The sequence below is a fragment of the Eleutherodactylus coqui genome, chromosome 2 (genome assembly GCF_035609145.1).
Source record: "Eleutherodactylus coqui strain aEleCoq1 chromosome 2, aEleCoq1.hap1, whole genome shotgun sequence".
NCBI lineage: Eukaryota > Metazoa > Chordata > Amphibia > Anura > Eleutherodactylidae > Eleutherodactylus > Eleutherodactylus coqui.
Window position 1 is genome coordinate 259,922,011 of NC_089838.1, and position 18,284 is coordinate 259,940,294.

Sequence of the window (18,284 nt, forward strand, 5' to 3'; positions counted from 1 at the left end):
CATGGTGGTGGTGGTGAGGCTGTTGGTGTTGGCTCCCCGGCTGAGCTTTGCGCAACAAAGGTTGCACACCACTGTTCGTCGGTCGTCAGGCGTCTCTGTGAAAAACTGCCAGACCTTAGAGCACCTCGGCCTCTGCAGGGTGGCATGGCGCGAGGGGGCGCTTTGGGAAACACTTGGTGGATTATTCGGTCTGGCCCTGCCTCTACCCCTGGCCCTGGCCACCGCACTGCCTCTTGCAACCTGCCCTGCTGATGCCCTTGACTCCCCCTCTGAAGACCTGTCCTCCTGAGTAAGCGTTGCACACCAGGTGGGGTCAGTCACCTCATCGTCCTGCTGCTCTTCCTCCGAATCCTCTGTGCGCTGCTCCCTTGGACTTACTGCCCTTACTACTACCTCACTGCAAGACAACTGTGTCTGATCGTCATCGTCCTCCTCACCCACAGAAAGTTGTTGAGACAGTTGGCGGAAGTCCCCAGCCTCTTCCCTCGGACCCCGGGAACTTTCGAATGGTTGGGCATCAGTGACGATAAACTCCTCTGGTGGGAGAGGAACCGCTGCTGCCCAATCTAAGCAGGGGCCCGAGAACAGTTCCTGGGAGTGTTCCCGCTCCTGAGCAGGTGTCATTGTAGTGGAGTGAGGAGGCTGGGAGGAAGGAGGAGCAGCAGACAGAGGATTCGGATTTGCAGCAGTGGACGGCGCAGAACTGCGTGTTGACGATAGATTGCTCGAAGCACTTTCTGCCATCCAGGACAGGACCTGCTCACACTGCTCATTTTCTAATAACCGTCTCCCGCGTGGACCCATTAATTGGGCGATGAATGTGGGGACGCCAGAAACGTGCCTCTCTCCTAATCGCGCAGCAGTCGGCTGCGACACACCGGGATCAGGAGCTCGGCCTGTGCCCACACCCTGACTTGGCCCTCCGCGTCCTCGGCCGCGTCCACGTCCTCTAGGCCTACCCCTACCCCTCAGCATGCTGTATTACCAGTGATTTGATTTCACAGGCAGGAAATAAATTGGCGCAAGACTGCAGGCCAAATATAATTTTTTCCCTTTTTGGAAAACGAAAGGCCCCACTGCCTCTAGTGAATGAATAATCTAAGTTTAATAACTGTGCTGTGTCCCTGCTAATGTGTCACAGAACGTGAGGGTAGCAGAGTTATTATAACTCTGGCAGAGCAGGTATTTTTTTTCCCAATTAAGGAAAGCAAATGGCGAAGCCAGCAGTAAAGCGTAGCTGGGTGTGTATGATTTAGCAATGTTTTTCACGCAGCTCACACGTGTCCACCGCCCGTAAGGACGGACAGAGGCTGGACAAATAGATTTGTTTCCACTTGTTTTTCCACCAAAAGGCAGCACTGCGTATATTCAATGAACATGAGAAGTTTAATAACTGTGCTGTGTCCCTGCTAATGTGTCACAGAACGTGAGGGTAGCAGAGTTATTATAACTCTGGCAGAGCAGGTATTTTTTTTCCCAATTAAGGAAAGCAAATGGCGAAGCCAGCAGTAAAGCGTAGCTGGGTGCGTATGATTTAGCAATGTTTTTCACGCAGCTCACACGTGTCCACCGCCCGTAAGGACGGACAGAGGCTGGACAAATAGATTTGTTTCCACTTGTTTTTCCACCAAAAGGCAGCACTGCGTATATTCAATGAACATGAGAAGTTTAATAACTGTGCTGTGTCCCTGCTAATGTGTCACAGAACGTGAGGGTAGCAGAGTTATTATAACTCTGGCAGAGCAGGTATTTTTTTTCCCAATTAAGGAAAGCAAATGGCGAAGCCAGCAGTAAAGCGTAGCTGGGTGCGTATGATTTAGCAATGTTTTTCACGCAGCTCACACGTGTCCACCGCCCGTAAGGACGGACAGAGGCTGGACAAATAGATTTGTTTCCACTTGTTTTTCCACCAAAAGGCAGCACTGCGTATATTCAATGAACATGAGAAGTTTAATAACTGTGCTGTGTCCCTGCTAATGTGTCACAGAACGTGAGGGTAGCAGAGTTATTATAACTCTGGCAGAGCAGGTATTTTTTTTCCCAATTAAGGAAAGCAAATGGCGAAGCCAGCAGTAAAGCGTAGCTGGGTGCGTATGATTTAGCAATGTTTTTCACGCAGCTCACACGTGTCCACCGCCCGTAAGGACGGACAGAGGCTGGACAAATAGATTTGTTTCCACTTGTTTTTCCACCAAAAGGCAGCACTGCGTATATTCTATGAATAATAACTGTGTTGTGGCCCTGCCTATACAATTCTTTCCCTGCAGTATCAATGGAGGGTGGAATGCTCTGCAGAGGCGATTTTGAGAAGCCCCAAAAAAATGCAGCACAGCTAACAGCAGCCTGGACAGTACTGCACACGGATAAATATGGCCCTAGAAAGGACCGTTGAGGTTCTTGAAGGCTACACTCACTCCTAACACTCTCCCTGCCTATGCAGCACTTCTGTCCCTAATGCCAGGTGCAACGCTCTGCAGAGCCGATTTTGAGAAAAAAAAAAATGCCACTGCTAACAGCAGCCAACACACAGCTATCAGTGGCCCTAATAAGGACCTTTGGGGGGTCTTGAAGCCTACACTAACTACCAATTCTTTCCCTACAGCAGCTCCGGTATAAACAGCACTGTCCCTCATCTAACTCACACCGCATCTGAGGCGAGCCGCGGGAGGGGCCGACTTTTATATTAGGCGAACACCTGATCTCGCCAGCCACTCACAGCAGGGGGGTGGTATAGGGCTTAAACGTTGCAGGGGGAAGTTGTAATGCCTTCCCTGTCTTTCAATTGGCCAGAAAAGCGCGCTAACGTCTCAGGGAAGGAAGTGAAAGTAACCAGAACACCGCATGGTGTTCGTTACGAATAACGAACATCCCGAACACCCTAATATTCGCACGAATATCAAGCTCGGACGAACGCGTTCGCTCATCTCTATTAATAAAGAAGCCATGACTACTTTTGCATTACTTTGGTACGACCCTCGTATGTTCATGTAAAATTGGTCTTATGGTGCATTTCTCAGTTTTCCTATAGCTTTGTCAACTTTATAAAATGTTGCAATTGATTTAGCTTTATTTCTCTACAGCAAAATCATGGCATCTTCCAGCATCAGGGACTTGTGTGCCTCCACTGGCTGGTATAGTGCGCGGACATAAGTAGTTCTACAGGTGGCTAAATTAATGAATTTGTTTGTAAGACTAGGCTGTGACATCGCTGTAGATTGAAAATTAATTAAAAAATCACTCTAGTTTAGCGTTTTGCTATCAATTTTTTTAAAATCATCACTCCATGCTGGGATTTCAGAGCAATTTTAGTAACTACTTTCTACCTGTATAGAGCTACTTGGAAATCTCTTGCAAATTCATCATTAAAAGGGATTCTGTCATCAGGTTCATGTTGCTGAACCACGGACCCATGTTGGTGCTACATTCTGAAATGTTGCGGCAAAAAAAACTTTGACATTTGACTCTGAGCTGAGCTCCAAGTCATGAGGATGAGCCGTGCCGGCATTTCCCCACCCGCATCATGAAGACTGACAGCTCTCTTCACTTTTGTATATAGTGAGAAAGCTGTCAATCTACATGATGTGGGCGGGGAGACACGATGCAGCCCACCCTAGTGACCTTGAGCTTAGTTTTAAGTCAAATTTCAGAGTGTATTAATTCTGTAACTCTGCAGCGTTTCAGAATAAAACCATTTAAATAAAACCAATAAAAGGTTCATACTGCCATGGTTCAGGCAACATGAATCTGATGACGACAGAATCGGCTTAACGGGATATCCAACCAAAATGATCATTTAGGTGATAAATGACTAACTGGTGGAACAATTGGTGTTGCCACATGAGGTGCAAAGGTAGCAGTCACTACCAGGCCCTAGAGCCTTAGAGGGCCCAAATGCTTCTCTAGGACATAAGATACAAGTATTATAAATAGCACATGAGTAGTAAGGAGCCCTATTACAGATTTTGCAGTGGGGCCCAGGAGCTTCTAATTACACCTCTGGCTAAGACCCAACAAGAAAATGGTGTATCATGAGCCCCTTTTAGTGAACAGAGCAACGATTCATATGCTTGAACACCACTCCATTCACTTTATGAGGCTGATGAATATAGCCGATTACTGCACTAAGCTATCTCAACAGATAGTGAATGCAGCGGTGGTCATGAATGTCCACCACCACTCCATTTAGTAAGGGTAATTCAGGGTACATGCTTTTCATGATCCCTGTGGGTCCTAGTAGTCAGACCACCAATGATCAATGATCATACATGAACAGTAGCTGCTGCAGATAACACTGGAGGAATACCGCTAATTGCCAGACTGGACTTACCATTGTTTTGAGTAAGAAATGCAGGTATAATCTAGAAATTAGCAGTAAATCATGAGTGTAAGTGTCAGCAGCTAACACTCATGTACTAGCACCCTTACTACAAAAAGTATAGCGCTAGCGTAATTCCAGAGAACAGCGATAATGTACTGCACGCTCTTTAGCACAATCAGGCCATGTATGCTTGTTGCTACACACAAAAGTATAAAATGTATTTCTCAAAACAGAAACTATGCTAAGGGGGAGTTACAGGTCACGTAAGACAAGTTAATTAATACATACAAAAATATATGTAGAGTGTTGGAAATGACAAGGTTGATACTACAGCACTTGCCAACACTGCCTGTCAACCTTTATGACCCTTTGTACTGTTTTCTTTGCTGTTACCAAGTAATCTGCCTTGCAAAGCAACAGAAAAAACACAGAGCAGGATTTCATGCCCTAGTTATACATCTAGGACCACCTGCTACACTGTATTGTGGGCGAATGGTTCATTTAATCAAAACCCTTCTCCTTCTGCCCTGGAGGCACTTTGCCAATGTAGAGACTGTACATTATATGGAATGCCAAAGGCAGGTCCTTTGAGCTGTGGAAACCTATGAAGTGACACATAACACGATAATTGCTACATTTCTAACGTGATGCTTCCTGCCATGATGGAAATAGATTCATAGTACACATGTGTCAGGTTATAGGCATATGCAAAAAATTCTGAGATGCACTTGAATTATATGCTGCATATAAAACCATATGGGTGTTGGTTAGGATGTATAATTTAGAAACCAACTGAGCTTTCCTTAGTAATCATCCACTCGTGAATGCCTCAGGATCTCTGATTAGTAGGATATGAGCTGTAGGCTCTATGCCTACTAGCCAGCACCATAATATGTTCCAGCTATTGCGCTACCACAGATGGTGCAGTCAGCAGGTGACTAAACCAGATCTCCTGTGTATTTGTAAGCAGGTTTAACTAGGCCAAGTAACATAATGGATGTTCTGCACTGTTGCAACTTGATGTGTGTTTTGGTACACGAAGTACTGTCTAAGAATATGTTCACCATGTGTCTTGAGGCTCCCCCAAGTTGCCTGGGGTCTTTTAGTATGCTGTGCTCTTTAATAAGGTCTTGAACTCCTGTGTTACCAGTCATAGAATTGGCAAAACAAAGTCAAATATAGACTTTATGATTGATAAGAAAATGTTTTTTGTAACTGTTCCTTGAAATTTTGTGGCTTCAAGTTGTTGAGTGGAGGGGTGGTACTTCTAGAAACTAGAGTGACCCCAAATTCATAAAATATATGCGCAGAAACGAAAGTGTGTGCAGTAGTTTCTCAGCAGGGCAGAAAAGAAGAAAATGAGTCCTGAGGACTGTAACCAATTAAAGTAGCTGAGTGATTGCTGAACCACGCAAGCCACTGAACCACTCAACACCAGGTGCTCATATGCTGAATGTGGAGAAGTTACCGGTATATTGTCAAAGTTGTCTACAAATAAAGTTCCACTTGAGCAGAGTGTGGGGATAGGTCTGTGATGGGTTATCTTTAAATGGTACCCAGTGATACAAAGGGAAGAAGTAAGAGCTAGCCCCTTGGTAAGTCTAGCCAAGTACCTATCTGATGACTTCCCTGCCCGGGAGTCCTTTCATACTCACCATCCATTCCATAGAAGTGCTGGTAGTATGTATTGGTGACATGTCACCAGAACTTCCTCATCTAGAGTTACTTCTAGGAAGTTGGTCCATCATGTTATCACCACTAAGAACTTCCATCATCAGTGGCTATGTTGTTTACACAGGGCAACAAGGAACTTATTATGTAGTGCTGAATGTGAGCAAAAATAAACAGACAGCACTTGCATATTAGTTCACCTATAAAGTCTAGTGCAATGTCAGCTGGAGGAAGAGCAGTAGGACTTTGAAGCCGAGCTAATGTGCACCCTAGAATAGCACATGGATGGAATTTTAGGATCCTGGAAGTAGGTATTTCAGTCACCTAGATGGAGGTGGAGTGGTTTCCTAAACAAATAAATACTTCAGACTCCTCTTATACCTAGAAACCCAGCAGACTCCTTATACTTATACTGGAAAATCTAGAGTATGCTAAATACAACATACCATAAAAATGCATGGTGTAATCAGGCAGTAGAAGTTTTGTATTCACTGACAGCAAACATCTGAGCTCAGTGGCTGAATGGTTTCGCCCTCTTGCCTTGCAGTACTGGGGTCGTGGGTTGAAATCTGACTAAGGACAACATCGGCATGGAGTTTGTGTTTTCCCTGCATTTTTGGAAGCTGATGTTGTAGGTGAAGTTGCACATTTAAAGTTAAATAAGGCGATGAGACCAGAGAGTTTTTAAAGAACTCCAATCTGTGATTGCCTGTTGGAAGGAATTGGTTAAACAAATCATTTAAAGGTGTGGCAATGTTCCTGATGACTGGAGTATGGCCAATGGGTACTGGTGCATCTTGTCTCCACCAGAAGAATGGGTGAAGACATGGGTTGGCCGGGTTGATTTGGAAGGGAGGGAAAGGTGATGCCCACAACAGCACTTGCATCTTCCCTGCCGAAACTGCCACTGCTGTCATTGTCTCGGCTCCCATTGCCTCCCTGCAGCTTCTGTCAACTGTCCCCGCTAGCTGTGCCCTCACTGACACATGGCCTCCCAGCCCAGCCGCTGCTGTAAGTCCCTACTGCTGCTGCTGCTGCTGCTCCCAGCCTCGCTGTCAGTGTCCCCCCCATGCGTGGCGTGCCATGTGTCAGTTCACTGGGCCGCATTCACTCTGCTCTGCCGCTGCCCTACGCGCTCAGCTGGGGACCGCCAGCGCCTTACACTGCTCTGCTGCCTCCTTGGAGCAGAGAAGGTGTGGGAGCGCCAGCGATTTGTATGCAACCCGCTGCTTCGTACCCCTTCCCCTCCACTGTGCTGATGCTGCTCCTGCTGAACAAAGCGGCAGCCGTCCTACGCTGTCACAGCCTTGGGCATTGCAGGGTGCCTGGCGGGGAAGCCACTTGAAGCTGAGAAAGGAGGGCATAGCACAGCCGAGACAGAAGCCCAGCCAAACAGCAGCTGTGGGCGTACCCTATACATCCCACAGAACAATCCCTGGTCTCTACCTATTTTTGTGGTGGAGACAAGATACACCAGAACCAGGCCAATGTTGTACCCATCCATAACAAGGATAGTAGAAAAGAAGCCGGGAACTGCAAGCCAGTTATTTTGACATCTGTGGTCATTAAACTAATGGAAACTCTCCTGAAAAAGAGAATATTTGACCACTTAAAAGCCAACAACCTGTTGGACCTTATACAGCACGACTTTATAGAGGGCAGATTATGTCCAACCATCTTATTGATTTCTTTGACTATGTCACAAAAGTGTTGGAAGAAGGTGGTGCTGTGAAGATCACCTATCTGGATTTCAGTAAAGCATTTGATACTGTTCTACATAAAGAGCTCATAGATAACTTAATGAAAATTAGACTTAACCCCTTCCAATCCAATTTGTATTCTGGTTTTCCTTGGGGGCTTACTCTTTTTCTGCTGTTATACAACAGCGCTATCTGCTGGCTAAAGCCAGTACTGCATGAGGTGACACATTGGATAGGCTCCGACAGCAGAGAGGCTGGCAATATACAGTAAGAGAACTCCGACGGACGTCTTCCAACATCCGAGCTGTACAGCCCTAAATCATAATGTCTTTAGACGTCAGACAGTGGATTGGAAAGGGTTAATCCTTTGATATCTATCTTTTAATCAATTGCAAATCCACTGGACTATCAAAGTGTTGTTATTTGAAAAGGGACAAGTTACAAGTGGTGACCACAAGGGTCTGTCCTGGATCCTATTCCTTTTTAATATGTGCATACGTGACATAAGAGAAAGTTCAATAGGTAAGGTTCATCTGTTTGCTGATGACACAAAAGTGTGTAATATGGTTGATACTCCTGGTAGGGTCTTGGACATTGGACATAGAGAAATAGTTAGCATTATTGGATAAATGGTCAAAACAGTGGAAACTGCAATTCAATGTTTCCAAATGCAAAATAATGTACTTGGAAGAAGAAATCCTCAGAATGAGGATAAAATTAGCTGTTCTGTATCATCAAGGTCTTCAAAAGAAAATAATTTAAGGGGTTTTATTAATGACAGCCTCAAAATGAGTCCACAGTGTGGTCAAGTAGTAAATAAAGCTAGAGCTATAACCAGTAGAAAGAGGGAGATTGTGATCCCGCTGTATAGAGCTCTGGTGAGACCACATCTGGAACAGTGTTGAGTTCTGAAGACCTCATCTATAGAAAGACATTGATAAAATGGAACGAGTTCAAAGATGGGCTACAAATAGCGGAATGTCTCAAGAACAAAACAGTTCAGGAAACACTAATGCTGCCTGTCCATGGGCATTGTGGTATCCCATGGCAGGTCTCCGCCGCGGGAGCCGCCGCCCAGGAGCAGGAGCCGGCAAACGGATCTCTGCGGTGAGCCTATCTGACAGATACGCTGTCGCAAATGTTTGCTTTGATTGGCTGTGATAACACTATGTCAAAGAAAGAATCCTGAGTCCTAATGACTTAGGCTGCCTGCAGATGGTCGGGCCGGATCCGGCTGCGAGAATTCTCGCAGCGGCACCCGACCCGAGTGTCTGCAGAGAGCAGCGTGGGCACTCACCTCTCCGGCCGCTCCGGCTCTTTCATGTGTCGGCTGCCGGGCAGCCGCGCATGCGCAGAGCGGGGCGGGGCCAGCAAGTGACGTTTCTGTGCGCGACTCTGCGAGCCCGCACAGAAATAGAGCATGTCGCGATTTGTTTTCCGTGCGAGATTTCGCGTGGCCAAATCGCAGCCGTCTGCATAGGATTGCGTTTGTTAACGCAATCCTATGGCAGTTTCCAGGGGCGGAAATTCTGCGGGAAATCCCGCCGCGAAATTTCCGCTCGTGTGCAGGCGCCCTTTGCCATTATGTCATTTTATTGGCCACATGGATGTTATTGAACCCGCTCTCCACCTTTATTATTTCCTCTTAGAAGCCGGGTTTCAACTATAGCTCCTATACTCCTGATGACGCCAAAGTTCTGGTAAAACATGCTGGGGGGAGCTGGTCTTTTAGAACATAGCCTCATGTAGTCCATCCTGCTATGCTTAAGGCCTCATGTCCACAGCATAAATAGATTTACAAAATCTGCGCAGATCTCCCGAGCGTGCGATCTGCGCCCATAGGGAATTATTGAGCACCCACAGGTAAATAAATACTTGCGGTTGTCATTTTCCCCCAACAACCACAGCATGCTCCATTTTTATGCAGTTCTGCCGCACAGACAGCTCCCGTGGCTTCCATTGAAGCCAATGGAAGCCGTCCGGATCCACGGCACGTCTGTAGCTGTCACTGCGTTCGTACCGTTAACTGCAAGAGTTTCAAGAAAAGAAAAAAGGCATGGAGCATGTGTGCGGCACGCCGCCGGCATCTGTGTGCAGAAGAAAGAAGCTCTGGCCGCGATGGAGGGGAGCTCCGCAGCGTCCGGACAGGTGAGTATAATGTATTTTCTGGCCTTATGTCTGCGGGCCGAGTGGAATCCGCTGCAGAATTCTGCACGGGGTAACCGTACGGGCCTGTGGACATGAGGCCTATGTCAGACTCCGTTTATCTGGCAGCATTTCTGAAACATGCTGGCAGTTTATGCAGGGATCTAATGACTTGCTGAATCTTCAGTACATTGGAGTGTATTGCTGCATGTTAGAAAGCATCAATTGTAGCAAGTGTTACAGTCATGACCCTGATACTTGTGCATAATTAGCAAAGCAGGATACGGTTTCCTTTAGATCGGTTTTGTCTACTATATTACACTCATTCACACTATATTGAGACTCTGATCTTTTTAATTCATTGCTTCCATAATATATTTTACTACATATTAATAAAGGTTACTTTTTAAGGGGTCCCAACTATGGGTTTCAGTTTATGGCAAAAGCTGTGGTGAGACTGGTTCCATTCAAATCAATGGCAGCGTTCTACCATGATTATCGCAGCGTTCAAAATGGCACAGTAATCACAATAAAAAGCGCATGTGTGAGAGTGGCCTAAATAAGGTTTAGGAAGGAAGTGTTTTTTTAGGAAACTAAGCAGAAGAACAAACGGGCATAATCTGAGATAAATTGGGAGGAAAAATAAGTAGCCATGTCAGGGAATAGTTTTTTTTACTGAAAGAGTAGTGAATGCTTGGAACAAACTTCCAGCAGATGTGGTTGAATCTACAATAAATTAATTATTGCATGCCTCCGATAAATGTATATTTGTGCTAAGGGAAAAATAAAAAGGAAATAATATAAAGGCAGACTAGTTGGAAGACGTCATCTTTTTCTGACATCAGTTTTCTATGTTTCTATGCTTCCTCCCATAATCCAAACACATGTTAATAGTTGGATTTAAAAACTGTGAGCCCCAATGGGGACACAACCGAATATCAAAGGGTTGGGGACTTCTAGTACTTTAGTAAAGAAAACCCCAGAATCTGCGCTTGACTTACAGCTATGAGACCCTACTTGACGTCCAAATCTTAAATGCTGAAGCCAGTACAAGATACTGCAGTGTCTGTAAATCAGAAATTGTCTTCAGAAATAGTTACATGATAAGAAATATTGCCTTATGCTTCTAGCAGAAATCTCCAGAGCTGGACATGACCTCGGACGGCTTGGCGCGGAGCACAACTCTGTTCAACATGCATGTGATTTGCACTACAGGCACAGCTCAATTACAAGATATAGTCTTTGTGTACTTGGAAGGGTCACTTGCACCACCTCATTTTCCTGTTTCAGGCTTGGCTCATACAACTGTTAGGGTGATGCTGCCAGCAGCAATGTTTTATTTTCCCTAAATACAAAAAAGCTCTGCTGTTCCTAAACTGAAGAAGTGATTTGTTCTGCACTCACCAAACATGCTCACAATGGTGTTACCTCCTCAACACTCAGTGGAGAACCCTCTAATCTCAGTGACAAGCAGCAAGCAGGGTGTCACTTACTAATCCAGTTTATCATGTAACATTTACTCACAGGCAAATGTTGCCAAAAGTTTACATGGAGACGTTTTAGGTCATCGCTACGAAAACTGTAGGTCAGAACATGGTGCCGTAAATTTTTTTTTTGAGGGGCGGGAGGTATCATAATAGAAGCTAAGGTCCAAATAAAATGGATCATCTTAAAAAATGTACAATTCTGTAATGAGGAACATGTTTCAAATGTGTAACAGACGTGTATAAAAATAGTCTTCAAATATGAATACTATATGCAAAAGTCATGGATGGTGGATCTCGAGAAGAGCGCAGGAAAATGATGAAAGAGGAACAAAAGAAAAAATGGAAACAAAGACCGCCACTTAATTAGTTCTGGCAATCGTTATATAAAATAATGCACATATTAAGGAGGATAAATGGTTAGAGTAATGGATGCCTCAAAATTGGCATGAATATTATGGAAGACAGGATAGTCAGGCACCAGCGTTGATCAGTGCAGTGGTCATGTGTCGGATTCTTCTTTGCAAAACATATGCAATAATGACTGTCAGGTAAGAAATAACATTGTATCATTAACCCTTTGCAATCCGATTTTGGATTCAGGGTTTCCTAGGGGGCTTTCACTTTCTGCCATTATACAATGGCGCCATCTGCTGGCTAGAGCCAGTACTGTGGTATGGGGCATGCTGGAGAGGCCCCCAACAGCAGAGCGGCCAGTAATATACAGAAAGAATACTCTGCCAGACGTCTTCTGACATCGGAGCTGTACAGCCTTCAATCAGAATGTCTTCAGAGGTCAGACAGTGGATTGGAAAGGATTAATCCACCCTGAAGTATGATGGCAGGGACACACAGAATGAAAACAGTTAACCATGACCATAAACGGTCCTGAACGTTGGTCTTTCACTTTGTATTAAGGAATGGCATGGTATAGACTCATGATAATGCCAGCCTGTCTGTTAATCTAGCATTAGTAGAATCTAGTTATAAACTATTATTCTGAGACCATTGGATTCCATTATGAATAACAAAAATATCTCTGCAAGTGATCTCAGCCTATTATCAGCAATGCAGAGGGGAAGGATCTTATTTGCATATTGGGTGGGAGAGCTCTAAAGTTAAGCTTCTTTGGCGCAGTGTTTTCGGTCTAATTTATTCCGTCAGAAAGATCAATTTGGAGATGGCATAAGATTAGGCCGTTCTCTGCGCTGAATGAGCCCAAACATTCTAGAACACTTTTTGCTTCTAAAGGGAATTGCAAGAAAACTTGTAGACTTCCTCTTGAGTGGCTCATAGTCAAATTAATTTGAATTATGGTAAATGATAATTAAACTAGTATTCTTAATTGCTAAAGAAGTGTTTTTTGATCAGATGTAGGATCCCTGGATTGCCTACTGATTGATTGTATGCAGGAGGTCCCACCTATCCTTTCCCCAAATGGTCTGATTCTTTATCAGTCATAGTGAGTCCTCGATAGGCTTAACATATAAGAGGTTGTCCCACCAAAACAAATTATCCTCTATCCATAGTGTAGGTCAGAACTTACCAACTGGTGTGGCTCCAACCACTGGGATCGCCACTGATCCTAAGAATGGTCATCTGCAGCATCCCTAAACAAAAGGAACAATGGTTGCGCATGCGCAATGCTGCTCAATTCATTTGAATGGGACCTCTGGAGATAGCAGACTTCAAGTGCTCAGCTATCTCTGGCGGTCCCACTGAAATGAATGAAGCTGTACCGAATATGTACAACCACCACTCCATTCATTCACAGATGCTCTGGATGGCTTTTCTCAGGATTGGTAGGGGTCTTAGCGGTCAGACCCCACTCATTAATTAGTTATTCTCTAACCTGTGAATCGTTGGGAGTAACCCTTTAATCAACATTTCCCAACAACGTTACTGTTTGTTTTGTCACTAGACAATTTTTAAAATACTAATCCTTAGGGCTCATGTCCACGGGCGGGCTTGAATTCCAAAATCCGCATGGGGCACCCGCGCGAATGATCCGGAGTTCAAGCTGCCAGTTGAAAATCATGGGCGTCCGCAGATTAACTAAAGTATGCGGATTTCTTTTGCGAACCTTCTGGCCCCAAAAACAAATCGCAACATGCTCTAATTTGCCGCGGATCCCGCAGGGACGGCTTCCTTTGAAGTCAATGGAAGCCATCCGATCTGCGTCACACACACGGAACTATCACTCTGGGTGCTCCATGGATGCCATAGGAAAGCAGCTGATTAAAAAAAAAAAATCTTCACTGCGCATGTGGGGGGGCGTGCCGTCCGGCAGGCACCCCCACATGCTGGTGCACCGACCCACATGCACAGAGGAGAAGACGGACGACCCACACATCCGGACTGGTAAGTAATGTCCTCATGTCACGGGCATGGCAGGATTCCGCGGCAGGGCTGCGGCCCACGGAACCCGACCCGTCCGTGGACATGAAGCCTAATTCTTTTACTTTGTCCAATTCTAAAAGCAAATCAAACTTTGTGAAAAGCCAGAATGTAAAAAGCAGTTAGTAAAAATGTTTTTTTTTCACCTTTTAACATAATATTGCTTACTGCACCATTGATATCAATGTCATTTGTGACTGGAACTGCTACTGTAGCTCTCCTGGTACATTTTAGTAAATACTTACATTTCCCATGGAATTCTGGAGCATCCTTACCTATAACTTTGCATGGTATCATTTCTCTGTTATTCCTCTTGGAAATGTATAACTTAATTGCTAACAGGGTGTTACCCTTTTCGTAATCTAAGGCATTAGTCCCCTCACACAGTGCCATCTTAACACATGGGTCAGATGGGCACTTGCCAGGGGGCCCCACAAACATAGGGGCCCCATACTAATCTATGTATGTTAACATTTCAATGCTCCTTATATCATATATGATAATTTGTGTGGCGGGATATGAACTTGGCTCCAATTTGTCTATGCCATGTTTCTGTTTCACTTTCAAAATTACCCATAATCCCCATTGTAAATTATCCATAATAAAAGGAGAAATTTCCCACCGAATTGATGTGTGGATCATCTTGTGAAGCCTAGTACATAGTCTTGTTACTTTCTAGTGTAAAGTAGCCTGGCACTATGAACAAAGAGACATCTACAGTGCAAGAGGAAAATGGACCCTAGAGACTTAGACTTATGGATTTCCAGTCTAGGTCGCCGGTTACTAACTCACTCATCCGCCCGAGTTTTTTCAATGTCGTCCCGTGTGCATATAATATATATTTCCAGGTGAATAACCCTTTCAGCAGAAATTAAACATTTTTATTAGTAACTGTCGTAGGGGCCCCAGTACTCTGCTTTACCCGGGGGGGCCATAAGGCTGTTAAGAGAGAACTGCCCACACATTGACACTATCCAATCAGTGCTCTAACACTATCACTGTATAGGGACAGGCTATATTTACAAGGGGAATAGTAACACACAGTCAATTCAATCATGCACTTTCAGGAGTGATAATAGAGGAACGACATGATGGAGAGTTCTAAGAAAAGACACCCTAGAAATATTATTTGATGTGTAATACATGTCTTTACAAAAGCGGACATATCAGGTGAGTTGACAGGTCCTTTTTTAGGTCTCATAAGTATAAAGGGCACATTAGCATAACGGACAGAGAGCCAAGCATGAGAGAGATAAGAGAGGATAAGAAGTAGACAAATAAGCATCGTGATATGCACAAGATACAGTAAGAAAAAAAACGTTTACAAAAGAATTGCAAATAAACCAGCAAATAAAAAGCACAACTACAAGATAAATCCAAATAAAGACATAAGGAACACAGCTCAAGAGTGCTTTAGCACACGAGACACTCACGGTGGGTTGTCACATTTTCTCTGTCTGAATCTTGCTCCAGTTCCACATGTTCGGCTGCACATGCTCCAAGGGCTCCAGGCACTCCAGTCTCCATCTACGTGCTGAGGGATTGGGGTCTTGCTCACACATTCCCCAGCTCTGCACCACTGTAATACAAACTCCCAACAATGACTGGACTATCCACTTACATGCACAATAGAATGTATGGCAGAAGCCCAGCCTGACCGCTCTATAGGTGTACAGAATGGAGAAGTTAAAAATGATCAACATCATACAATTTTCAGAAATGGGATTGTTCTCAGTAATAGAACCAAGTAATCTTGTTGATATGATACCTTTTAATGGCTAACAAAAATACATGATAGCATTGCTAGCTTTCGAACCTCTCAGAATTCTACCTCATTATGCCTGAGGAAGGACCCTGAGAGGTTCGAAAGCTTGCAATGATATTATGTATTTTTGTTAACCATTAAAAGGCATCATATCTACAAGATTACATTTTGCTCTCCTGGCTAACACGGTACCAAACCGTTTTTCATTTTACACTTCTCTGAGAGATGCCCATCATCTGAATAATGGCCTCTGCCACAGTGACAGTGACTTAATGCAGGTTTAGAATGCAAACAAATATGTTGTGACAGATCTGTTGTCAAATGGATTCCAACACTCAATAACAGACCTCACTAAGCTTAATCAGGTCTTTCAGAATTTAGACATTTTTTGACAGTAAAAGCAATGCTGCAGACTGTTTTATTACTGCCATAAAATATACCCCAATATACAATGCAACTCCCGACAGCGGCTCTTAATGCATATGTGAACAGCATAAATACCAGGACAGCCTCAACAACTTTAGGCTGGGTTCACACAGGGCGTATTCCCGTCGGAAATCTCGTGGTTTGGCCGCAGCAAAAACCGCGAGATTCCCGCCGGGAGAACCGCGGCGGCTTTGAAGCGGCTCAGCCGCATGCTTTTCCGTCGTGGCCGGCGCTCCCATAGAGGACAGCGCGGCCGCGACGTAAATAAACAAAAAAGGAAAGGTAAAAAGACATGCTCAATCTTTCGAAACCGTGGCTGCGGCGGCCGCAGCCGCGGTTCCAACTGGATTTACCGCAGCGGATTAGCCGTCCCGTGTGGACGAGATTTCTGAGAAATCTCATCCACATGGCTGGCTAATCCCCAGATTAGCGGCCGCGGGCAGATCTGCTGCGGCAAAACCGCGGCAAATCCGTCCTGTGTGAACCCAGCCTTAATGTAAAGGGTTTCTATACTTCGTAATATTGTATCAAACTTTTTTCTACTTTTCCCCATTCAAACAGGTTTTCTTGGACTTGAGGCCAATATCCACAGGCGGTTTTTCACCGCGTATATACCTTCATCATTCCATGCACACTAGCATGGGCACAGCGTTTACATACAAAATAGAAATAAATCGCAGCACGCACTATTTCTATGCTGCCCTTCTGTGGGCTGCATATCGAAACACTGCGCCTATGCAGGCTTTGCAAGAGGGCAGCAATTCGATACGCATCCCCACTCTCTTGGAAGAAAAAAAAAAAAAGAAGAAAAAAACAAATCACGCTGCACATGTCCGTGACGTCAGATTCCCGGATATGCGCAATGCATACTCAGCCCATATGGCTCTCTGCTGTCAGAGCAAAAGGGCTACTTGTGTGTAAAACGCTGCATGGGACCCATAGTGTTTTACACATATGTGCGTGGAAATAAGCCCTTAAAGGGTTAGACCAGAATTAACGTTTATCATCTATCCATTGTCTTGTTTTCCCTTGCTGCACACCCCGCAAAGGGAAAGAGATTGAATGGGGCAATGGCTTTGCCGCTTCATTCATTTTCAATGGTACTCCAGGAGACAGCCGAGTACTTGTGTTTGGCTATTTCCATCAACCCCACTGAAATGAATGGAGTGGTGGCTGTGCATGCGTGGCCATCGTTCCATTCAACGTTACGTCACTGCAGGTGGGAGAGGCATCCTCGCAGGGAGGACAAAAGGGTTACACGGGGGACCCTTGTCCTCGGGATCGGTGGGGGCCTCAGCAGCAAGAACACCACGAGCCAGACTTTTATCACCAATCCTATGGATAGGTGAAAAAGGTTAATTCTGGTACAACCCCTTTAATACTGATGATGCATCTTTAGCATAGGTCATCGATAGAAGATTGATGGAGGTCTGACTTTTGGTACCCTTGCTAATCAATTACTTGAAGGGGTCGATTTTTCTTCATCGGTCACCCAGACTTTCTGAAGCTCAGTTCTACATAAGTGAATTGGATGGAGCTGCAGTACCAGGCGGAGCAGTTATACAACGTACACCACTGTGTCTGGTAAACAATGTGCCGAAGCCTCTTCTGAAAAGCTGGTCAACAAGATAGCTTTGCCCCCGCCAATCTAATATTCATCATCTATCCCAAGAACCTCCTTACAATCCACCATACATGCTCACCTTATCTGCTCCACATTCAGTACCATCCAGGGGTGGATCCAGTTTGGTTTTGCACGAAGCATCTCCTTCCACCAGACACCACAGACCAGCACACATCAGATGCTGAAACCAAATTGTATGCACAAAAAGGATCATTATAATGTTTGTAGAAAATAAAGTTCTTTTATGTTTAGCAGTACACAGCATAGTGGCAAAACATGTATTATGTCTCATAAAGCTGCTTTTAGATGGTACAGGGCAGGTATTGTATACTTGTAGCGACTCTTTGCATATCTATTTGTGGAAACATAAAACCAGGTTGCTGCAAGTAACCAAACGTAAAACGTATATTTCCCTATAAATGCTGCTGCACCGGGTACAGCAATGGCTGACATCAGAGGCTTTGCGTATCCCCTTAAAGGCTTCATAGTAGGTGATGATGCCACAGGTGTGACAGCACAGGTAGAGAGGTCTAGCCCATGGTGAGGTTATTGAGCCAGACGTTAAAAGGAGTATTGACGCCATAAAAAAATAAGGGGAGCCACAGGTGCCAACCTGCAGTGGAAGCCACACCAGGGAGGCAGGAAAACCCATGCCAAGGACATGATACTGCCATTTAAGTTCCATAGTAGGGGGATTATTAGCAGACGTTGTAATCAGAGCAGACGTGGCCTATACCAGAGGCTTGATGGATAT

The 18,284-nt window shown here is 44.8% G+C and overlaps 1 protein-coding gene across 2 annotated transcripts in view; it reads right to left on the reverse strand.

Annotated features, from left to right (window-relative positions):
* The window catches only part of ADAMTS17 (ADAM metallopeptidase with thrombospondin type 1 motif 17), a 197,411-nt gene that overhangs the window by 82,331 nt on the left and 96,796 nt on the right, over nt 1–18,284 (reverse strand). For both annotated transcript variants that reach the window (XM_066592863.1, XM_066592862.1), the window contains exons 11-12: nt 17,610–17,711; nt 15,149–15,294 (exon numbers count right to left, since the gene is read on the reverse strand). In XM_066592863.1, coding sequence (XP_066448960.1) covers nt 15,149–15,294; nt 17,610–17,711 — 248 coding nt within the window. The remainder of the gene's footprint in view (nt 1–15,148; nt 15,295–17,609; nt 17,712–18,284) is intronic.